The sequence below is a fragment of the Andrographis paniculata genome, unplaced genomic scaffold (genome assembly GCF_009805555.1).
Source record: "Andrographis paniculata isolate CXL003 unplaced genomic scaffold, ASM980555v1 Contig30END, whole genome shotgun sequence".
Lineage (NCBI taxonomy): Eukaryota > Viridiplantae > Streptophyta > Magnoliopsida > Lamiales > Acanthaceae > Andrographis > Andrographis paniculata.
The window spans coordinates 3,045,438-3,065,543 of NW_026137563.1; the positions used below are offsets into that span (position 1 = coordinate 3,045,438).

The 20,106-nt window shown below is 37.6% G+C and overlaps 6 protein-coding genes across 8 annotated transcripts; 4 read left to right on the forward strand and 2 right to left on the reverse strand.

The window, feature by feature from the left end:
* Nucleotides 1-280: 280 nt before the first annotated feature.
* Nucleotides 281-4,197, reverse strand: LOC127246908 (pentatricopeptide repeat-containing protein At1g71490-like). Of its 3 annotated transcripts, XM_051268557.1 has the most exons (5): nt 4,032-4,197; nt 2,618-3,550; nt 1,190-2,224; nt 743-872; nt 281-654 (listed from the first exon to the last, which is right to left on the reverse strand). In XM_051268557.1, the coding sequence occupies exons 2-3, from the start codon at nt 3,462-3,464 to the stop codon at nt 1,239-1,241; spliced, it is 1,833 nt and encodes a 610-aa protein (XP_051124514.1). In that variant the 5' UTR covers nt 3,465-3,550; nt 4,032-4,197; the 3' UTR covers nt 281-654; nt 743-872; nt 1,190-1,238. The 3 variants fall into 3 exon arrangements, with proteins under 3 accessions (XP_051124514.1, XP_051124512.1, XP_051124513.1); XM_051268555.1 differs by having other exon boundaries at nt 1,190-3,550; XM_051268556.1 differs by having other exon boundaries at nt 743-888; nt 1,190-3,550.
* A 214-nt stretch (nt 4,198-4,411) lies between these two features.
* On the forward strand, nt 4,412-7,548 carry LOC127246281 (uncharacterized). The gene is made up of 5 exons (XM_051267549.1): nt 4,412-4,756; nt 5,321-5,382; nt 5,982-6,157; nt 6,731-6,839; nt 6,978-7,548. The coding sequence occupies exons 1-5, from the start codon at nt 4,465-4,467 to the stop codon at nt 7,284-7,286; spliced, it is 948 nt and encodes a 315-aa protein (XP_051123506.1). The 5' UTR covers nt 4,412-4,464; the 3' UTR covers nt 7,287-7,548.
* A 2,924-nt stretch (nt 7,549-10,472) lies between these two features.
* On the forward strand, nt 10,473-13,668 carry LOC127246453 (serine carboxypeptidase-like 42). Its single transcript, XM_051267853.1, has 10 exons — nt 10,473-11,023; nt 11,516-11,623; nt 11,728-11,820; nt 11,944-12,036; nt 12,132-12,217; nt 12,311-12,589; nt 12,667-12,800; nt 12,885-12,977; nt 13,052-13,169; nt 13,257-13,668. The coding sequence occupies exons 1-10, from the start codon at nt 10,780-10,782 to the stop codon at nt 13,422-13,424; spliced, it is 1,416 nt and encodes a 471-aa protein (XP_051123810.1). The 5' UTR covers nt 10,473-10,779; the 3' UTR covers nt 13,425-13,668.
* Nucleotides 13,669-13,897: 229 nt separating this feature from the next.
* Nucleotides 13,898-15,832, forward strand: LOC127246454 (protein trichome berefringence-like 7). The gene is made up of 3 exons (XM_051267854.1): nt 13,898-15,117; nt 15,194-15,352; nt 15,445-15,832. Exons 1-3 carry the CDS (start codon nt 14,285-14,287, stop codon nt 15,722-15,724), a joined length of 1,272 nt encoding a protein of 423 aa, XP_051123811.1. The 5' UTR covers nt 13,898-14,284; the 3' UTR covers nt 15,725-15,832.
* A 296-nt stretch (nt 15,833-16,128) lies between these two features.
* Nucleotides 16,129-18,304, forward strand: LOC127246455 (alcohol dehydrogenase 3-like). The gene is made up of 10 exons (XM_051267855.1): nt 16,129-16,308; nt 16,400-16,536; nt 16,630-16,676; nt 16,782-17,107; nt 17,192-17,274; nt 17,363-17,438; nt 17,521-17,582; nt 17,661-17,756; nt 17,844-18,005; nt 18,077-18,304. The coding sequence occupies exons 1-10, from the start codon at nt 16,284-16,286 to the stop codon at nt 18,191-18,193; spliced, it is 1,131 nt and encodes a 376-aa protein (XP_051123812.1). The 5' UTR covers nt 16,129-16,283; the 3' UTR covers nt 18,194-18,304.
* A 3-nt stretch (nt 18,305-18,307) lies between these two features.
* Nucleotides 18,308-20,098, reverse strand: LOC127246456 (peroxidase 43). Its single transcript, XM_051267857.1, has 4 exons — nt 19,402-20,098; nt 19,124-19,294; nt 18,857-19,019; nt 18,308-18,786 (listed from the first exon to the last, which is right to left on the reverse strand). The coding sequence occupies exons 1-4, from the start codon at nt 19,615-19,617 to the stop codon at nt 18,371-18,373; spliced, it is 966 nt and encodes a 321-aa protein (XP_051123814.1). The 5' UTR covers nt 19,618-20,098; the 3' UTR covers nt 18,308-18,370.
* Nucleotides 20,099-20,106: the final 8 nt, after the last annotated feature.

Below are 20,106 nucleotides of genomic sequence, written 5' to 3' on the forward strand. Positions count from 1 at the left end.
TTTTTTGTATATAGTATTATAAAACATTAATAAAACATATTATTTATGTAAGATATATAAAACTCTGTATATATTATATTAATTTTTTTAAAAATATGCTAAATTTTTTTTTTTGGATAAATGAACAAAGTCATAGTACTCCATCGTCATCCAATTGGATGACAATTGTGTGCATATTATAATAAAAAGTATAAAAAGGTAATGCATTTATATATATATATATATAATAGTTTTTATAACAATTCAAAAAATATATATATTCATATAAATAAATCTGAATAATTGAGGAAATAATTTATTTACAACATTCTATTGAACATCTACAAGGAAAAGATCAATAAATGTTAGATGTGAAAAAATTGCAACAATGCGTATAAAAGCAGTGAGTTGTCACCAAGTTTAAAACTTGGAAATAAATTGCACAAGCACAAGAAACCAACCATTTTATAGATGTTCTACTGGCACTGGTTGTCCTCTGTAAAACTTCTGGAACTGAGTGATCCGGATGACTATGAGGAAGCAAAATGGCAATCTGAGGGTTGAGAATCCTGATTCTTGCAGGTTGGTAGATATACCAGGTCACTGCAAATTTTCATAATAGATTGAAGCCTAAGCTGTACATGCCTGCTCAAATGTGTGTGTGGGTCGCACGATCTGCAAGGGAAGTCGCAACCAAGAACTTCAGTTGTGAGGAAGGTATGGCTAATCAACAAGAATCAGTATGAGGAACATGGATACTCACAGAGATTACTGCTTGTCTTGATAACAGGTTACAGCTAGACTGCATAAATCAAGACCTATGGAATCCATGGCATTCCGAAACATCAGTTTAATGAGAAGTTGACAGTAGCCTCGCGATTCATCTGCCTCGTCTGTTCAAAGGACACACTAGAAATAGTTTAGTCGAAATGGCAAACAAAATGGTTAAGCTATTGATGTGATTGAATTTGTAGGATATTGCACCATACAGACTCAAAAGAAGGCCAAACCATATCAATGACATACTTCATGAATAAAAGAATGATGTAGGTGAGCTAAATGATGAATTGTAATTCTGCCATGCTTATAAAATGATGATATATAGCAAGATATGGAAATGAAAACGATGTCTAGGGAGATTAGAAGTACAGGCTAATGTTTTTGTTATGTAGGGTAAAAAAATAAATGTTTTCTTTTGGTCGAGACATACCATGGAAGCAGCATAGTTGATCAAGTAACATCCAAAAAGTATTCATAGCTCACTGCTCCGCACATAAGAATAAAATTTCTTCCTCTGTTTCGGAACTTTCAGAGACAGAATGATCAACGTCTTTCATTTGTCTAGTGAGTCCCCTCAACAAAGGATATATCTCATCTGCTTGATTGTTGGAAGTGTCATCAACCACAAAGGGAGAAAATCCAGCACCAACACCAACCCAAGCACATCCAGGATCTTTCCTCACACCCAAGTCTCTCATAATAGTTCGTACCTCCGCTAGTTTGCTCCAGCAACCAGCAGCAGCATACATGTTTGCAATCAAGACATAGTACCCTGAATTTTGTGGCTTCATTTCTAGCAGTTTCTCTGCTGCCCACTCCCCAATATCCGTATTTCCATGGATTCTACATGCCCCAATAAGTGTTGCCCACATTTCAGAGGTTGGCTCAAATGGCATCCTTGTGATAATATCTTTAGCTTTCTTCAGTAAACCAGCCCTCCCATAGAGATCGGCCATGCAAGCAAAATGCTCCAAGTTAGGAGTTATGCCGTAAAAGCTTTGCATCTTTTCAAATAGTAACTGGCCTTGAGCTACAAGACCTGAATGACTACAAGCTGACAATACAGCAATCATTGCTACTTGATCAGGTGTAATTTGGGAGCTTATCATTTCATTGAATAGTTGAACAGCAGCGTTACCATCTCCTCGTGCACCATATCCAGCAATTATTGAAGTGTATGTCACAACATCTTTCTGATCCAGCATATCAAAAAGCCTTCTGGCAAGTAACACTCTACCTGATCTGGCATACATAGCAATAAGAGCATTCCAAAGAAGGAGGTGCCCCTGAAATTCCTGATGTCTGAGAATATAGCAGTGGAACTCTCTCCCATGTTGTAGGTTGGCAACACGGGCACAAAGAGGTAGAATGCCTGCAAGGGTCACATAATTTGGTCTGATACCAGAAAGCAGCAGTTCTCTGAACAAATGTGACACTTCCTCAGACAGATCCCATTGTGCAAATCCTGATATTATAGAGTTCCAGGTAATAATTGTTTTAGCTTCCGTGGATCTCAACACTATATAAGCATGCCTAAGATCACCACACCTAGAATACAAAGTTATTAGTGAATTTCTAACATTAACATAATCACTAGTAGAATTTCGAATTGCCAGTGCATGGATTTCTTTCCCTAGTTTTAATGCGCAAATATGGGAGCATGCGCCTAAGCCGATTATCACTGCCACATGATCTAGATAATTGCAACTCCTTCGCATCTGGCAGATTAGTTGAAGTGCCCTTCTGATATTGCCTGTCCTCAAGCAACCGCCAGCGATAGTATTCCAAATTATAGCATTTAATTCCACACCAGCCAATCTCATGCTTTCAAAAAGCTCAAAAGCATCATGCCACTTACCACTCAATACATATCCTGAGATTATAGAGTTCCACGATACTTGGTCCTTAATTGGCATTCTGTCAAAGATAATCCGCGCAGTTTCCAAGTCACCACACTTTCCATACATGGAAATCAACGCATTCTGCACAAATAAGTTCCAGTTTTCAGAGCCACAAATAATAGACTTGTGTATCTGTCTTCCCAAATCAAGATTTGACAGCTCAGCACAAGCCTTGACAATAGATGGGTAAGTGAAATTATCAGGTCTTACTCCCTTGTAAACCATTTTCTTAAAGGAAAGGATAGCTTCTTGATTATAGTCTTTACCCACATATGACGAGATAAGGATATTCCAGGGCAGAGGATACCGGATGGGTGCATTGGCTACTATAAGATGGGCATCAGAAAGAAAACCAGTGGTTGTATAATAAGTTACTAGTTTTGAGACCAATGCATGGTTATCCTGAATACCCTGAGTTATAACTTGTGCATGAAGCTGTTTGCCTTCTAGAAAGAACTTGAAATTGGTGCAAGAAGACAACAAAGAGCATATCGACTCCACAACAGAATCAATAGAAGTTGATGCTAAGGCATGAACTTGAACAAGTGAAAAGGTCCCAAAGGCCTTGGATAAGAGACCACGGCTAGCAAAATCCTTCAAGACTATAACAAGTTTATCCACCATACAGTCATCAATATTCTCATGAAGTTCTATAAAAGCTTTATGCGCTGAGAAAGACTGATTCTTGGTTTTCTCATGAACATCTAATGGTTTTTTGATGCTTTGTCTCCATTTCATTGGCATGCATTTTTCAATCTGATTAAAGGAAATGCCCCTTGGAAAGTTATGAAATCGAGAAGGCATGCAATGTCGATAGGCCTATTGCACATTTTGATACCAAAAATGCATAATATCCCATGCATGACTGCACCCTGGATGATTATTAATAGCTGCAGAAACACAACATAGAAACAAATAATGATATAAATATATAAATTAGACATAATAGTGAGGTGGGGAAAGGGAAATGAGCAAAACTGTTATAGAATTCCAAACACCAAAAGAAAATGAATTATATATACAACTTAACTTTAATCACATAAACATGAAAAAAAACATACTATAATCATTATAGAATTCCAAACACCAAAAGAAATGAATTATATATACAACTTAACTTAAATCACATAAACATGAAAAAAAACATTTATGCAATGGAATATCACGATTCTTAGGTAAACAAACTCAAAGGAGCTAGGATCAGCAACTGTCTATGTAGCAATAGAACTTAACTCAAATCTCTAAAACCCTTATATGAACATTCTCTAACTTAGAGCAATTAAAAAATCCATCAACGACCAAGAGCAAGACTTCTAGTTACATTCCACACATGGTGCAAGATGGAACTTGTGCGCAAATAAAAAAACAAACCTGTCAAGCCTCAGTACTGGAAAAAGAATAATCAAACCGAAAACCCGTTGAATCATCCAGTAACTACTCGGAAGAACGGACATATGAAGGTGGAGCAGAAATTTAGAGGAGCAAAAATGGAAGTCGGTAGCAGACAGTGGCTGTCTCGAAGCCGCTCCTTGCAGTCTTGCTCTTGTTCAAGGTTGGATTATCTGAAGACGAAATGCTTTTTGGGCCTTAAGCTAAACATAAATTTAGGCCCAATTAAATTCTCAGAAAAGCCCAAAAAAGCCCGATAATGACAGCAATCAACATTATGTATAGCCCAATTAAAAGACCAGGCCCAATGTAGCTCCGCCATTGTTTCTTCGTCCCTGTTTGCTTCAGCGGTCCGGTAATTGATGAGTTTTCAACATAGTAACGGATATTTTTTTTCGAGGAACGGACTTCAGCGATGAACTTAATTGCAACAACTGGCTGTACGGGGGCACGCCTTTGCTGGGGATGGCCAGGAAATCCTACTCCAGAACGAGAACTGCTGCCTACGGGTTATATTGCTCGCTCTTTCCCAGTATATCGCTTACCATCTGTCGGTACTCGTCGAAGTCTTTTTATTGCCTCTGCAAAGAAGAAAAACTCGAAAGCAGAGCAAGTATTAAAGCCTTCTATTATTGAAGAAGTGTATGTGGACAAAGATGGCGATGACGGTGAAGAAGATGACATTTTTATCGAGGACTTTGATGATGGTATATTTTTATTTTTGCTTGGATTATAGTTTTTTTTCGTAACATTATTCCTAATTATCATGGTTAAGTGAGTAAGGAGTTCTTTTGGTCGTAATTTTGAATTCCTCAAAGTGAATTTTGCTTGGGTATGTTAGGAAGCTCAAATTATTGTGGGCAGAAGTTGAAGCAGAATTGGATTAATGCGCCATAGAATTTTGACTCTGAAAGAATTTTTTTCTTACTTTATTATTGTAGAAACGAGCAGCCAATAAAAGTTTATGTGACTGATGCATCTATGTTTCTGTTGATTGTCTCTAATAAGTTTGCTATACACAGATTACTTTAGAGCGAGCAGTTTGCAAATTGAAAAAGATAGTGGTATGCTAAGGATAACCAATTAACCATACTGTATTTTGGAGAGATGGAATTTTTTCTGTTTATGTTGTGCAGCTCTTCTATAAATTTTGTTTGTACCCATCTCAGTTGGCTGACAAAAATGGATTTTCACGGTTATGTGTCAATGAATTAATAATTACTGACATCTACTTTGTCAAATTGGTTATGCATTGCATCGTGATTGTGCAGATGAACTTGAAGGCGATACTTATTTTGAGGATGATTATTTTGAAGAAGAGGCAGAACTCGCTGTAAGTTCCTTTCATACTTCAAGCATCACTTTCACTTTGAACGTATGGAGGTCTTCCTATGTTGTGGAGTTTGATAATCTCTAGGGATAGAGAAAATATCATATTAGTATACTAAATGGGCATGTATATTGATCATCTCTATAGCATATGTTGATACGGGTCAAATCAGCATGATGCCGACTTGATCGGATCTACACAGAATCTGCATCTTATCATATACAAATACCAATTTTATTAAAATTATTCGTATATTGAAATTGGAAGTAGGGTATAATTTTCATACATAACTTTCACTACGGTCTACGGCATCACAATATGTTTATTAGATATTGAAATTTCAGTATTTGTAAATGGTGTGCTATAGTATATTCAATATGTAGAAAATATAAAAAGATATCACTAGAACATGTTTATCGTATCAAATATCAGTAATACTGAAATCTCGGTATACCAAAATTTTTCATACAGTATGTAGTTATAGATACTGAAAATGTAATATACAGGCATACTTCAATATATTCGATATACTGTATCAATCCATTCCCAATATCACCATATGCATGGAGCTTAAAGTTCACTTTTGTCTTTTCCACTTGAAGGCAGGGGATGGAGCTGGAGGCGGTGGAATAGCTCTTGCTGGGACAGAGTGGGATAGGACAGCTTTAGAAATAGCTGAAGAAGTTGTTTTATCCTTTGATGATGAGCTGGGAATATACGCCTTCCGGACACTCCTTAATGCCACCATTCAAATTCGTGTAGAAAGACTAACAAATAAGTAAGAAACTGTTTTATGTTATTGTAATATAATTGATCTTGTTTATGGATAATGCTCAAAGTTGTTTTGTCTTCGATTCTAGGAAAGAGAAATGGAATTCCATAGTAACAAAAAAGAAGCTTTGAAAACCATTTCATCATGTGCCTAAACTCTGTATGTGGATGTGCACTGTTATGCTTTTGGATCATCATCAAGGTTCCTTTTTAGCAACTCAGGTTTATGGTCAGTTTTCCTAGCTTCTTCAGCAGACTGAGTTATTGTTACCCTCTGTCACATTTATCACCTGGAAAATTATGAGCTTTAACAATGGATGTGGGTCCCCTAATTTCTTTAGGCAAACAGCAAGTTAGCTGTTTTGGTAATGTGTTTTTCTGTTTTCTTAAGGCAACAGATTTATTTCATGTTCCACTATATGAATTTCATGCTCTAATATCAGAGTCTGTCGTCGTCGTATGATTTTTTCGTTGTTAGTGTTCTCAGACATTTGCAGGCATCAGTATCCATACAACTCAATCAACCTTGAGCATTTTATGGAGAAAATATTGACTTCGGTTGTAATAAAAAATTGTGTAGGTCGGGTTCTCCCAGCATGGAAGATATAGAAGCTTTCTCTACAAAATATAGAGCACGGCTTGATGAAGCTGAATCTGATGGATCAATACCTGGAAACATATCACTAGAGGTTGTTTATCTTATTTGCTTCCCATTGTCTTTATTAAACCCACAGTAATTGTCCAAAGCTATAGTCAAGGAGCTGTCTGAATCTTTTGCACAAACAAGTTATTCAGTTAGCTCAAATTATAGCCTTGATCTGTTTCAGGTTTCTTCACCCGGTGTCGAAAGGGTCCTGCGGATCCCAGAAGATCTTGATCGATTCAAGGACAGGAACTTATATGTAAAATACATGGCTTCAGCAATGGATACTGGCGCATTAAGTGAACATGATGGGGTCTTCAGGCTTATGTCGTTTGATTCCGAAGCCAAGTCTTGCACATGGGGATTAGCCAATGTAAGGATTAATAGAGAAAAGTCAGGGAAAGGCCGGCCACTCAGCAAAAAACAGAAAGAGTGGCGATTGAGCATTCCCTTGGATGCCATACGGTTAGTTCGACTGTATTCAGAAATGTAAACTTTCAAATCAAAATAATCACTCGGCACATACAAATATACATGCATAGATCTTTTCTTTCGTCTATAATATAATATTTTCTTGGAAAAGAGAGAATCCAATAAATTGGAATGCTATACACACTGCTTTTTTTGCTACAACTTGCCATGTTTTATGTTGATGTCACCTTCCAATTCTGGATATATGATTTAAATTATGTCCGGGAAGCAAGAAAAGTAGAAAACCACTTGTTTATGGTCTACCGCTATTCACCTCTTCTTTTTGCCCATTCTCTTTCTCCCTTTTTCCCTGTAATAGCAGGATCTTTTGCATTGTTTATACTTCTGTTCCAAACACTGCTCATGATGATTGATGACCAACTTGGTTTCATTGGCTAAACTTATTAGTATTTTGTTATGCTGAAGGTACCTACCATCTTATTCTGTAGTACATAAACAATTGGACCTTTGTGGGAGAATCCATGACGAACCCCACTACAATCCATATGCGTTACTGCATTCTTGCTTCAAAATTTTTGTGAAACTTAGCATTAGTTAAACTTATATTAGTCCATTTGCATAATTACAATCTTGTTTTCAAAATATTGTTTGATATGTAGCATCATAGTTGTTGAACTTATGTTAAGGCTCTATTTTATTGTCTTTGCCCCTTGTCTTGTCTTTCAAAATAATATTCCTTGTCTTGTTGTTGAACTTATGTTATTCAAACACATATTAAAAAAAAAACTTTAATCATTAAATAATAATATTTACTATTTAATTAACTAATTTATACTACATAAATTCTCGTACCCAAACAAAATGTATCATCTTTTCCGGAACGAATGGAATATATTTTAATACTTATCGAATTCAATATCAAAAAAAAATCATAAAAAAAAATTAATATAAGAATAGAAAATGAGATTTAAATAATTTAGAAATTATCAATTATAAATATTATTAAGTTTATAAAAAAAACTGTAAAATAAATAAGATCTTGTAAAATATAAATAAATATCATATTAAATTATTTATACACTATATAAAATATAAAAATAAATAAATAATTATAAAAATATAATCTATAAAACTAATGACTTTTTTTTTTAATTTTAAAAAAATCGAAATTATAAACCTACACCCTTCTGCATCTTCATCTCTGTCTTTTTCTTAAATTAAAATAAATATAAAATTAAATTCATTGAGGAATATGAAAAAGAGATGAGAACATGAGTTTCAACCAAATAAAAAGTAAATTTTAAAAAAAAAATTATAAAATTTTTAAAGTGTATATATCAACTAATACTATAAAAGAAACTATAAAAAATATATAAATTTTAAAAACTGTAAATATCCCACTATCATATGATACAAAACTGTAAAACAAAAAAAAAAAATCAAAAAGTAAAAAAAATATCAAAAATTTCAGAATTGAGGAATTAGAAATTGATCTCTCTCAAATACATAATATATATAGATAGATCATGATAAAAAAAAAAAAAAAAAATGTAAAATAAAAATAAATAAATAAAATCAGAAAAATCTCAAAAATGTCAGAATGAGGAATTAGTATTGATCTCAAATACATAATATATAGACTAACATTTAAATATGCACAGTGTATATATAATTAAAATATGAAAAAAATAGAAAAAAATAGTTATAATTGTGAAGGTCTTTTCAAAATATGTTAATATTTTTTGCACCAATTTACGGTCATAACTTCAAACATCGGAGATTCTCTTGCAAACGTTGGAGACACAGGAACTATGAATGTGAATGTTCGGTAATGCAATCAAATAATTTTTTTTATAAATAATATGCATTATATTTCTAAAAAATAGTAAAACTGTCTAAAAAATATATTTAAATATATTTAAATTTTTTCCATAAAACTATCTAAAAAAAATATAAAAATACTAACAACTTTGATACTTCATATCATATATATATATAGACACAATGATGTGCAAGATAAATTATTAAAGAAAAATTATAATTGTTTATTTATAGAAAAAAAATACTCACCTTATTTGTTAATTGACACTAAAATCAATACAAATTATAATCTATAGAATTAATGATTTTTTTTAACTTAGAAAAAAAAATCAAAACGGTGAACCTTCATTCATTTTCTATCTTCATCTTTTTTTTAAAATCAAAATAAATATAAAAGTAAAATTTGTTGAGAAATATAAAAACGAAATAAGAACATAAGTTTCAAAAAAAAAAAATTGAAAAAGTTAAAAAAAATCCCAAAAATATCGTAACGAAAGAATTAGAATCGATGTCAAATATATAATATATAGATAATTTGGCTGGTAGGCGATATTTATTAGCAGAAGGTCATTGATAAGACAAGAATAGCTCTAGAAAACAAACTAGCATTAGCTACCCATCAAATTATATCCACCTAGCAATATAGCATAACCCAAGTCTGTTCTTTCTGCTGATTGGCCTAATATCGAACCTAATCTAAAATTCCAAGAATGCACATGGGACCCTCTAAATTGCTAATAAAGAAACAGACAAATGTTTAGCGGAAAGAAGAAGATACCCTTCTATTCAATACTCTTCCTGTGCAACTTTTTTTTGACTGGTCATTCTTTCATTCATTATTATACACTAACCTACTCTACTTGGGAGCCTTCTCCCAGCACAATCTTGCCTAGGATATCCCTCTCCGAGTCTGATGATGTGCTTTTATATTTAAATATTTTTCGAAGACTCGTCTATGCATAGGTAAAAATAGTCTTGGATGTGTTTTTATCTTTAGATATTTTTGAAAGAGTGGGTCACTCTCTGAAGAACATTTGTTAGGACTTTTTAGGCAAGATTTTGAAATAGGGTACCGCTAAAAAAGGAGACTGCTATTTCAAAAGATTTCCTGTGAAATCCCTATCTCAACTTATCAAAGAATATTGCAGTCAAGGAAACGCGATGTGCAGCTAAAAATAGAGTCTTTATATTTGAATATTTTTTCAAAGATTAGCTGGACGATGTGTTGTCGGTTTCAACAAGGCGTGCGCAGTGCGGCCCCATTAATGAGCCGTAGTACGTGTTACATACACTGCCACTACGCCTTTCCAACGTCTCTCTGTTCTGATCCGATCTGATGTTCACTCTCTTTAGTCTTTCCTTAACAAACTTTTGGATGTAAAATAGATAAGACCAAAACCTCCGTTCCTCTTCGCATTACCCCCGAGAAATACTATCCCCCGTTACGTAGAACCTTCAGAAGCATTTTAGTGTAGCTCACATTTCTCATCATCATTCACCCGAAGAAAAAGCTATCCCAGAATTCACGTGGTTCTTTTTAACAGAATTCATTATTTATAGCTGCAAATCTCTCACCCCACCACTTGCTTCTCTCTCAATATATATATATCTTTGCTGGTGTGGGGGGTGTGTGCTTACTTCCTTACATATATGATCACACGTTCATGTCTTTTTAAACAAGAATATGTTTTAAAGCTTCCATCTTTGAAGAAGGGGCTACTTAGCAATCAGAGATGAAAATCTTGTGGAATTTGGCGGTGGCTGTGGTGCTAGTTTTGGGCTCGGTGGTTGCTGGTGGCTATGCCTATCCGGAGGAGGATCTGGTGGCGAAATTGCCAGGTCAGCCAGCGGTGAAGTTCAGGCAGTACGCAGGGTATGTAGATGTGGATGTGAAGAATGGAAGGAGTTTGTTCTACTACTTTGTGGAGGCTGAGGAGGATTCTGATCACAAGCCCCTCACTTTATGGCTCAACGGAGGTTAGCTTTACATATTTTTCTAATCCTATTTCTTGCATCTCAGGCTAAGCTTTGAGCAATGTAGTTTAAATGAATGAAACTTTTGTCTGTTTAATTTTCGCACTTTCCCAGTTACTGTTTAATTGAGATTGTGGGTTCTTGTTTTACTTCCATTTGATGGGTTTTAGTGCATGTCTGAGAATGCCATTAATTAACTGTAGTTGTCTCTGCTAGACATATAGAATCTTCAGCTAATAGTCAACCAGTGCATCTGCCCCAGTGGTTCCCCCGTTTTTATTACAAGTTGAATTATAGTGCAGAATAAAGAAACTCTCACAAGGAATTATGCACAATCCTTCACTCTATTAGTATTTTCTTCTTTTTTTTTTTTTAAACACAATATGAGTTTGTTCTTGAATTTTGGAATAACCTTTGATGATGCTTCATTCAAGTTAGGAAGTATTCATTAGTTTTGAGGAAGTGAAATGTGAAGCATACTTGTGTTCATATCAGGCCCAGGTTGCTCCTCAATTGGAGGAGGTGCATTCACAGAGTTAGGTCCATTCTTTCCCAGAGGTGATGGTAGAGGTCTCCGAATAAATTCCAAGGCATGGAACAAAGGTTAACAAGACAAGCCTTCTCTGTTATCTAAATGTAAACTGGGAATAAGAATGCATAGCAAGATTTTCACTCAAAATTTTGCCTGCCTTTCTTTCTTTGTGCAGCGTCGAATCTTCTCTTTGTTGAGTCCCCTGCTGGCGTAGGATGGTCGTATTCAAACACGAGCTCGGATTACACTTGTGGCGATGCATCAACAGGTAACGAAGCTGCTCTAGGGACTACTATGCAATTGTTTTATTCTAGTATTACATAGGAGCCACATTCCAGAAAGCTTCGATTTTGATGGTATAATTGAAGTTTGCTGTCTTCTTTTACGGCAGCTATGGATATGCACTCATTTATGCATGGATGGTATGAGAAGTTCCCTTCGTTCAAAACACGACCTTTATTTCTGACAGGAGAGAGCTACGCAGGTACAAATGCTGTCATTGCATTTGCCGGCACAATTGTGTGTTGTGGTTCTCCTTCTTTGTGATTGATGTTGCTGTCCTTATTTGTTTATGTTTAGGGCATTACATCCCACAATTAGCCATTGCTCTTCTCGACCACAACGAACGCTCTACTGGTTTCAAGTTCAACCTTAAAGGGGTTGCTGTAAGAACACATTACTTGATTTCTTGCATTCTTTTCCTGCATTTCTTCAGTGGTTAAACTCCTTGGGATAATCATGCATTTTGTTTGTTTCAGATTGGGAATCCACTGCTGAGACTAGACCGTGATGTTCCAGCAACATACGAATTCTTCTGGTCACACGGAATGATTTCTGATGAAATCGGTCTCACCATCATGAACGACTGCGATTTTGATGATTATACCTTCGACAGCCCACACAATGTCTCACAATCCTGCAACGACGCCATAGCTAAAGCAAACCAGATCGTTGGCGATTACATAAACGCATACGATGTCATCCTTGACGTGTGCTATCCTTCAATAGTGGAGCAAGAATTGAGACTCCGAAAGATGGTATGTCTTCCCCAATCGTTTATTAAGAAGAGAATCAAACCAGTTGAATAACGAACTAACATCGTACTCCATTGCAGGCCACAAAGGTTAGCCTCGGAGTGGATGTTTGCATGAGCTATGAACGACGATTCTACTTCAACCTTCCAGAAGTCCAGAAGGCCCTCCATGCCAATCGAACCAATCTACCATATAGCTGGAGCATGTGCAGCAGGTAATTCAAAATCCACCAATTTCTTTTTTACGCTTTTGGAATGGAAGAGAGATTGCCTAATGTTTTGTTGTTTGTTCCTTCCAGTGTTCTAAATTACAGCGATCCCGACGGAGACATCAACATTCTTCCATTGCTCAAGAGGATCATTCAAAACCACATTCCAGTTTGGGTTTTCAGGTGAACTGAGCTAACTATTCTCACAAACTCATCTTACACAAGCAAAAAGTTTCACTCATCAGAATCCATTGCAGTGGCGATCAAGATTCAGTCGTGCCACTGCTCGGTTCCAGGACACTCGTGCGCGAGCTTGCTCACGATCTGCAGTTCCCGACGACAGTACCCTACGGAGCATGGTTCCATAAAGGACAGGTTACATCTTAAATTGATGTATCCTCCTAACTCTACATATCATTTACCATTCTTTTAACTGATCCACCCGAACTCCGGCAAACACAGGTCGGAGGCTGGGCCACCGAGTACGGCAACCTGCTGACATTCGCAACAGTGAGAGGCGCAGCTCATATGGTGCCGTATGCGCAGCCGTCGAGAGCGCTGCATCTATTCAGCTCGTTCGTCCGCGGCCGGAGATTGCCGAACACCACGCGTCCCTCCATTGATGATTGATTGTTGTGTCTGTGTGTCTCTTCAGCCGAAGGCGATGATGATCAATTCCCATTCTATTGCTGCAAATTACAAATCAAGAAGCAAAGCAGAACAATACATTTTACATGAAAACACTCACTTTCTGAGCTCTCTACCCATTTATATGGAAATTCAATTCGAAGATGATAGATACCTGGCGTTGTTATATGTTGTTCCCAATAAATTTAATGCATATATATATAAAAAAAATGAAATTTATCATAAATCATGTGATGTAAATTATTTATTAGATCAACCAACTGGGTCAGGGTCAGTCACTTTATGAGTTCAAACTCGAATAATTTATCCAAAAAAATTAAATAGATAAATTAACCATCCTCGTCAGATAGACCTAGACCGTTCGTGGCTGGGGTTTACATTAATGAACGGTGTAGATCATCTGGTTTGAAGTCCATGGAGCTTTCAAGAACCACCATATCTTCTTACAAACAAGCCATTTGTTTTTTTCCAACAGAGAGAAGTAAGTTGCACGAAACAGCTACTACTTTCGAACCTTTCCTTCGAAACAACATTTAAATCATTCTACCGACAATAGTCGAAAGTCCTATGAAGCTGATGTTCGTCTCCAGTTAGCTCAGCTTTCGTTCTCAAGCTCAGGTCATACCCTCATCTCTCTGAACCTCCTCCTCGATTGCAAACAGGCATTTCATTCACCTCCAGGTGCGCTCTTGGTTATCCGTTGAACCCAATTGCTGGCTGGTGCTGTAAGATTCGAACATACTCGCTTTCTACGTTCTTATTTTGAGTAAAGTTCGTTTCTCGATCACGACTATCCGAATCTTGTTATGTTCTATGTATAATTGCTTGTTTGTACAGCGAATATGAGCACAGTTATCACTGAAATATACTGGAATTTGTCTGCCCAATTGAAGCCCGCCTTTAAGAAATTCATCAAATTTGTCAAGATCTTATATGGAAATTACAGCAAAAGCTCCTTCTTTCAATCTTTCACTGCACTGTTCATGGTTGCCTCGTTGCTCTGCTTTCTTATAGTCATGGCATCCACTTATTTTTACTTATCTCCATCTGTTGAAAGAATAGTTAAGCCTAATCGCAATAGGGGTAGTTTTTCTGGTAAGTCTGCTGAATTGGGCAAAGGATGCAATCCTTTTGATGGTAGATGGGTGATTGATGAAACCTACCCTTTATATAATGCTTCCCAATGCCCCTTTTCGGAGCGTGGTTTCGATTGCTTGGCTAATGGTAGGAAGGACAAGGAGTATCTTAAGTGGAGGTGGAAGCCTAAGGGCTGCGAAATCCCTCGATTCGATGTCCATGCCTTGTTGAAGTTCCTTCGAGGGAAGAGGGTAGTCTTTGTGGGTGATTCATTGAGCAGAACTCAGTGGGAGTCGATGATATGTATGTTGATGAGTGGTGTTGAGGATAAGAACAGTGTGTATGAGGCCAGTGGGAGTGAAATCACGAAGCAGAGTAAGCATTTGGTTGTTTGGTTTAGGTCCCATAGCTTTACTATTGAATTCTATCGCTCGATTTTCTTGGTTGAGCCTGGTCCTGCGCCGAAGCGTTCGCCTAAGAGAGTCAAAACTGTGGTGAAACTGGATCAGATGGATGAGATTAGTAGAGAATGGATCGATTCTGATATTTTGATTTTTAACTCTGGACACTGGTGGACGAGGACTAAGCTGTTTGACCTGTGAGTGGTTGCATTCTTAATCATGTTCGTTTTTGTGTTCATGTCGAATGTGCCGCTAATCTGCATTTTTAGACAGGGGCTGGTACTTTCAGGTAGGTGGAAAGGTGAAGATCGGGATGTCGATAAATAACGGATTCAAGATTGCGTTAGCTACCTGGCGATCTTGGCTAGAGAACTCCGTAAATCCCCACAGGACTCGAGTTTTCTTTCGAACCTTCGAATCCTCGCATTGGAGGTATGCCAGATTGCTTATTTACAGAACTTCAGCTCCTTTTTCATTGCATTAGATATGAGGAAACTTATGGTTTTGTTTTAATCTATCATCAGCTCCGGATCCCGTCAGAACTGCAAAGTAACAAAGCTGCCATTGTCCAAACTTAAAGGGAAACAGAAGAACTCAAAATCTGAAGCCATAATCCGAGCTGTGGAGAAAGCATCCATTCCAGTACAGCTGCTGCATGTCACCCCGATGAGCGCATACCGTAGCGACGCACACGTCGGTACTTGGAGCGACAATCCGTCGGTTCCCGATTGCAGCCATTGGTGCTTGCCTGGTGTGCCGGATATGTGGAACGAGCTCCTCTTCTCATTTCTACTTTCTAAGTGAAGAAAATTGTTCCTTCATTTTTTTGCCTGTGAAGTTGCTGCCTGTAGCCATTTTATGAACATTGCTGTTATTTAATGGATAGGATCATAAACGTGCGAAGTTTTCTGATCTTTCTTGTTAAATGAATGATTCAGACAGTTCCAGTAATCAATCTGTAGTCCAGAAGATAAAATGGGAAATACGCACGCAGCGGCGACTATGGGTTTATTTTTTATTCTTAGTAAAAGACAAAAACAGTCGAAACCAGAAATTGAATTGAATGTGGAAACCAGCAAACATCAGAAACCAGTAGCTGTAGACTCCCTTTTTGTTCGGGCCAAAACCTGTGATTGGATCCACAAACCGCCTGTTGTATTCTTTGCTGGATTTCAAATGGAAGGGATTCCATCTGCAAGAAGAAGAGACTAGAACACTGATTGATTGATCATGACGTCGGGGCCAAGATGCCACGCTTCTTTCTCGCTCTATAAATTTCTTCGCAGTCGACTCCCATTTCATCAGACAAACTCTTTCTCCAATCAGATTCACAACAACGTTATCGAAAGAAAGATATTTCAAGATGTCAGGTGTAATCAAATGCAAAGGTTTGATCTTTAGACGATTTTCTTGTTTTTCCTTACTATTTGTATGCAAATTTGGTGGATTTTATTGTTACATAATCTGAATGGATTGTAGCTGCTGTTGCGTGGGAGCCCGGGAAGCCATTGGTGATTGAGGAGGTGGAGGTGGCGCCGCCGCAGAAGATGGAGGTCCGGTTGAAGATTCTCTACACCTCCCTTTGCCACACTGATGTCTACTTCTGGGAAGCCAAGGTAATCCAATTCAGAATCAAGAAACTTAAAGAATTTATTTTGTATTACAAATCAGTAATCTAATCCCCATGTTCTGTTCTTGATCATTTTCAGGCACAAGACTCTGTATTTCCTCGAATTCTCGGGCATGAAGCAGCAGGGTATCAATTTACTCGCCATGATTGATGATGAATCCATTCATTTATCATATAAAGTTTCAATCTTGTGCAATGCAACGTGCAATGACCTGGATTTTGATCGAACAGGATTGTGGAGAGTGTCGGAGAGGGCGTGACTGACCTGGCGCCGGGCGATCATGTTCTCCCTGTATTTACCGGCGAATGTGGAGAATGCGCACACTGTAAATCGGAAGAGAGCAACATGTGTGACCTTCTGAGGATCAACACTGAGAGGACAGTGATGCTGCATGACAAGCAATCAAGGTTTTCGATCAATGGCAAGCCCGTGTACCATTTTCTTGGCACGTCGACATTCAGCGAATACACTGTTGTACATGCTGGATCCGTCGCGAAAATCAATCCACTTGCCCCTCTGGATAAAGTCTGTGTGCTTAGCTGTGGGATCTCCACAGGTGCTTGCAAATCAAAAATGGCCTTTTTGCAAATTCTTGATTTTGTGTTAGTTGTAATGGTTGATTGTGTTTTGTTATGTTTAGGCCTTGGAGCTACATTGAATGTTGCCAAACCAAAGAAGGGTTCCTCTGTGGCTATATTTGGACTTGGAGCAGTTGGGCTTGCAGTAAGTTTTCCTTTTCTTTTTTTTTGGAATCTTCGATTACTTTTCTAGCATATTATGATCATCTTCATTCCTTTTCGGTGATGTTCAGGCTGCAGAAGGAGCCAGATTGACCGGGGCTTCGAGGATAATCGGCGTGGACTTGAACCCTTCAAGATTTGAAGAAGGTATCTGATCCTCCTATCCATTGGGGCATGATGTTATTTCCTATGCATTGCTTTAAGTGCTGTTGTGTTCATGTTTATGCAGCCAAGAAATTTGGTGTGACTGAATTCATAAACCCGAAGGACTATGAGAAGCCAGTTCAAGAGGTTTGTTAAAAATCTGAATCAACAAAACTGATCCTTCTTTCATGAACTGTTTTTTTGATCTTGAAATTGTGAGGATAGGTGATAGCCGAGAAAACTAACGGCGGAGTGGATCGCAGCGTCGAGTGCACCGGAAACATCAATGCCATGATCTCTGCATTTGAGTGTGTCCATGATGTATGTATTGTATTTTGTTGCACATTTTTATAAATACCTCAAAAGAATGAATGAATAAGATATCAATAAGTTGTGGGTGTTTGTTAGGGATGGGGTGTGGCTGTTCTGGTGGGGGTGCCTCACAAAGATGCAGTGTTGAAGACACATCCCATGAATTTCTTGAATGAGAGGACTCTCAAAGGGACATTCTTTGGGAACTACAAGCCACGCTCCGATCTACCTTCTGTTGTCGATCTATACATGAAAAAGGTAAAGGTAACACATTCATCGATTGATCGATCAATCAATCAACCAACCTTAAGTCATTCATTCATTTGTAGGAACTTCAAGTGGAGAAGTTTATAACACATCAAGTGTCCTTTAGCGAGATCAACAAGGCCTTTGATCTGATGCTCAAAGGTGAAGGGCTTCGATGCATCATCAGAATGGAGGAGTGAGAGTGAGAGTGAGAGTGAGAGTGAGAACTAGAGTGAGAGACAGACTCCAAGTTATCTATGTAATGGTTATCTTCAGAGTGAAAACTTAATAAATCAAGAAATTTTATACTAGCGCAACTATTAGTCACCACCATATAAACTAAATCTCATAGCCATAGTCATAGTCATGAAGAAGTCTCACTTATTAACGGCATTGCAAGCGCGTCTTATCTCTCCCTGAGAACTGTTCTTGACGCCAATTCTGCCCATTTTCACCATTGCTGCTGCAAAGTCTCTTGCAAAGCTTCCATCGTCTTCACCTCTATAGAAATCCACAGCTTTTTTGGTGGAAACGTCATCTAATAGCCTGGCATCAGACGCTAGCACAGAAAACCCCTTCTTGATGTTCTTGAAGACCTGATCGTCAAAGCTGTTTCCAGTGATGGGATCAAGTTGCAGCCTGACACTAGCGTCTCCATTCTTCGGGCAAGTTCTCCTCAGAACGGGTAAGAATTTGGGGTTTATTGAAGGATCGGAAATGTTTCTTCCAGTGAAATTGTAGAGTCTGTCCACCACGAAGAAACAGGCTGTGGTGCCGATAGTATGTCCTCCTCCTGGAAAGATTCATTCTTGTTTCTTTCAGTGAAATTCATATTTCATACAGCTTGTAGTTTCAGTTGGTACCTGTTAAGACCACAAGTTCTTTCTCGGAAAGTCCACTGCCTTTGAACTTAGATTTGAGGGTGCCAATTGAGTCCTTGACATCAGGGATGGCAGCAGCCAGGGATGCCATGGCAATTTTTCCATCTCGGCGCCCTGTCTCGACTTCAAAAGCTGGTCCACCAGCCTGTGTCACATGCATATATCAAATCCACAAAAAGCGGGGCAAAAGACAAACCAATCGAGGATCTCAAATAAAATAATCGATGAACTTAATAGAGAATGCATTACCAAGGCCACAGCATCTCTAGCAGCCATGGCCACAATATCGGCACAAGACACCACTCCAGGGCACTGAGCCTCTATCAATTCTTTGGCTGTTTTTATCTGATCAAATCCTCCTACTCCATTATGTTCAACTGCCGCACGCTCATTGTCAACCAATATAGAACCGTCACAGCCCTAAGATACACATGCAGAGATTTAAGCATATTAATCTTTGATAAAAACAAGAGGGTTTCATTTCCGCCATATCTTGAAATCAAAATCAATTACAACCAGGTAGAGACCTGCACAAAGCAGTCATGGAACTGAAGCCTAAGGAGAACAGAGGGGGTACTGCTGTCATCAGCAGTTGCCTTTGCGACAACAGACTTGACTATGGACTCTGCATTAGGGCATGTTTGGGAGTAAAACCCAACTTTAAGTTGCCCTTGTGACAGACACACATCAAATCCACGCAACAGAAGAAATGCAAAAACTAAAAGAACTGTAATGCTGCTCATGATTTTCAGAAGAAGAAAAGCTACAGCTTCACACGAGGATAGGAGAGAGAACACTAATTGATGAAACTAAAGATGATGGAGATGAAGTTAAATACAGAGATGAAAAAAACAAAATTATATAAATGTTTTTTGTTTTCATGTGAGCAACATTGTGATGAAGAAATGCAAATGATGTAAAATAAGAGAATTTAAGTTGTCCTGACAGCCTTGGACTGATTATTACTGGAAACAATTCTACTCCAAATTCAGTTGTATATATACATATTATAGTTATTGTCTCTCTATCAAATTTGGAAATTCTTAGTTGCCTAAAATTTCCATTCCAAGCCAAATTGACAACTTGGGTGTCAAAAAAGAGTAAACAAGGTAGAGTACAGTTCATACAAAGTTGATATCAGTGTACAAAATGCACTTATTTCAGAATCAAGAATATCATATAAGTCGTCTATTTTCACCTTAGAATAGAATAAAGATGCTTACAACTTTCTG

Coding starts and splice junctions, on each gene's coding strand:
- LOC127246456 (XM_051267857.1), bottom strand. CDS start 19,617: ATGAGCAGCATTACAGTTCTTTTAGTTTTTGCATTTCTTCTGTTGCGT. Junction 19,020..19,123: donor CTAGAGATGCTGTGGCCTTG/GTAATGCATTCT, acceptor CATGTGACACAG/GCTGGTGGACCAGCTTTTGA. Junction 18,787..18,856: donor AGAACTTGTGGTCTTAACAG/GTACCAACTGAA, acceptor GAATCTTTCCAG/GAGGAGGACATACTATCGGC.
- LOC127246454 (XM_051267854.1), top strand. CDS start 14,285: ATGAGCACAGTTATCACTGAAATATACTGGAATTTGTCTGCCCAATTG. Junction 15,118..15,193: donor AGGACTAAGCTGTTTGACCT/GTGAGTGGTTGC, acceptor ATTTTTAGACAG/GGGCTGGTACTTTCAGGTAG. Junction 15,353..15,444: donor TTCGAATCCTCGCATTGGAG/GTATGCCAGATT, acceptor ATCTATCATCAG/CTCCGGATCCCGTCAGAACT.
- LOC127246908 (XM_051268555.1), bottom strand. CDS start 3,464: ATGCCTTCTCGATTTCATAACTTTCCAAGGGGCATTTCCTTTAATCAG.
- LOC127246453 (XM_051267853.1), top strand. CDS start 10,780: ATGAAAATCTTGTGGAATTTGGCGGTGGCTGTGGTGCTAGTTTTGGGC. Junction 11,024..11,515: donor CACTTTATGGCTCAACGGAG/GTTAGCTTTACA, acceptor TGTTCATATCAG/GCCCAGGTTGCTCCTCAATT. Junction 12,218..12,310: donor TCAACCTTAAAGGGGTTGCT/GTAAGAACACAT, acceptor TGTTTGTTTCAG/ATTGGGAATCCACTGCTGAG.
- LOC127246455 (XM_051267855.1), top strand. CDS start 16,284: ATGTCAGGTGTAATCAAATGCAAAG. Junction 17,757..17,843: donor CATTTGAGTGTGTCCATGAT/GTATGTATTGTA, acceptor GGTGTTTGTTAG/GGATGGGGTGTGGCTGTTCT. Junction 18,006..18,076: donor TCGATCTATACATGAAAAAG/GTAAAGGTAACA, acceptor ATTCATTTGTAG/GAACTTCAAGTGGAGAAGTT.
- LOC127246281 (XM_051267549.1), top strand. CDS start 4,465: ATGAACTTAATTGCAACAACTGGCTGTACGGGGGCACGCCTTTGCTGG. Junction 5,383..5,981: donor AAGAAGAGGCAGAACTCGCT/GTAAGTTCCTTT, acceptor TTCCACTTGAAG/GCAGGGGATGGAGCTGGAGG. Junction 6,158..6,730: donor GTAGAAAGACTAACAAATAA/GTAAGAAACTGT, acceptor AAAATTGTGTAG/GTCGGGTTCTCCCAGCATGG.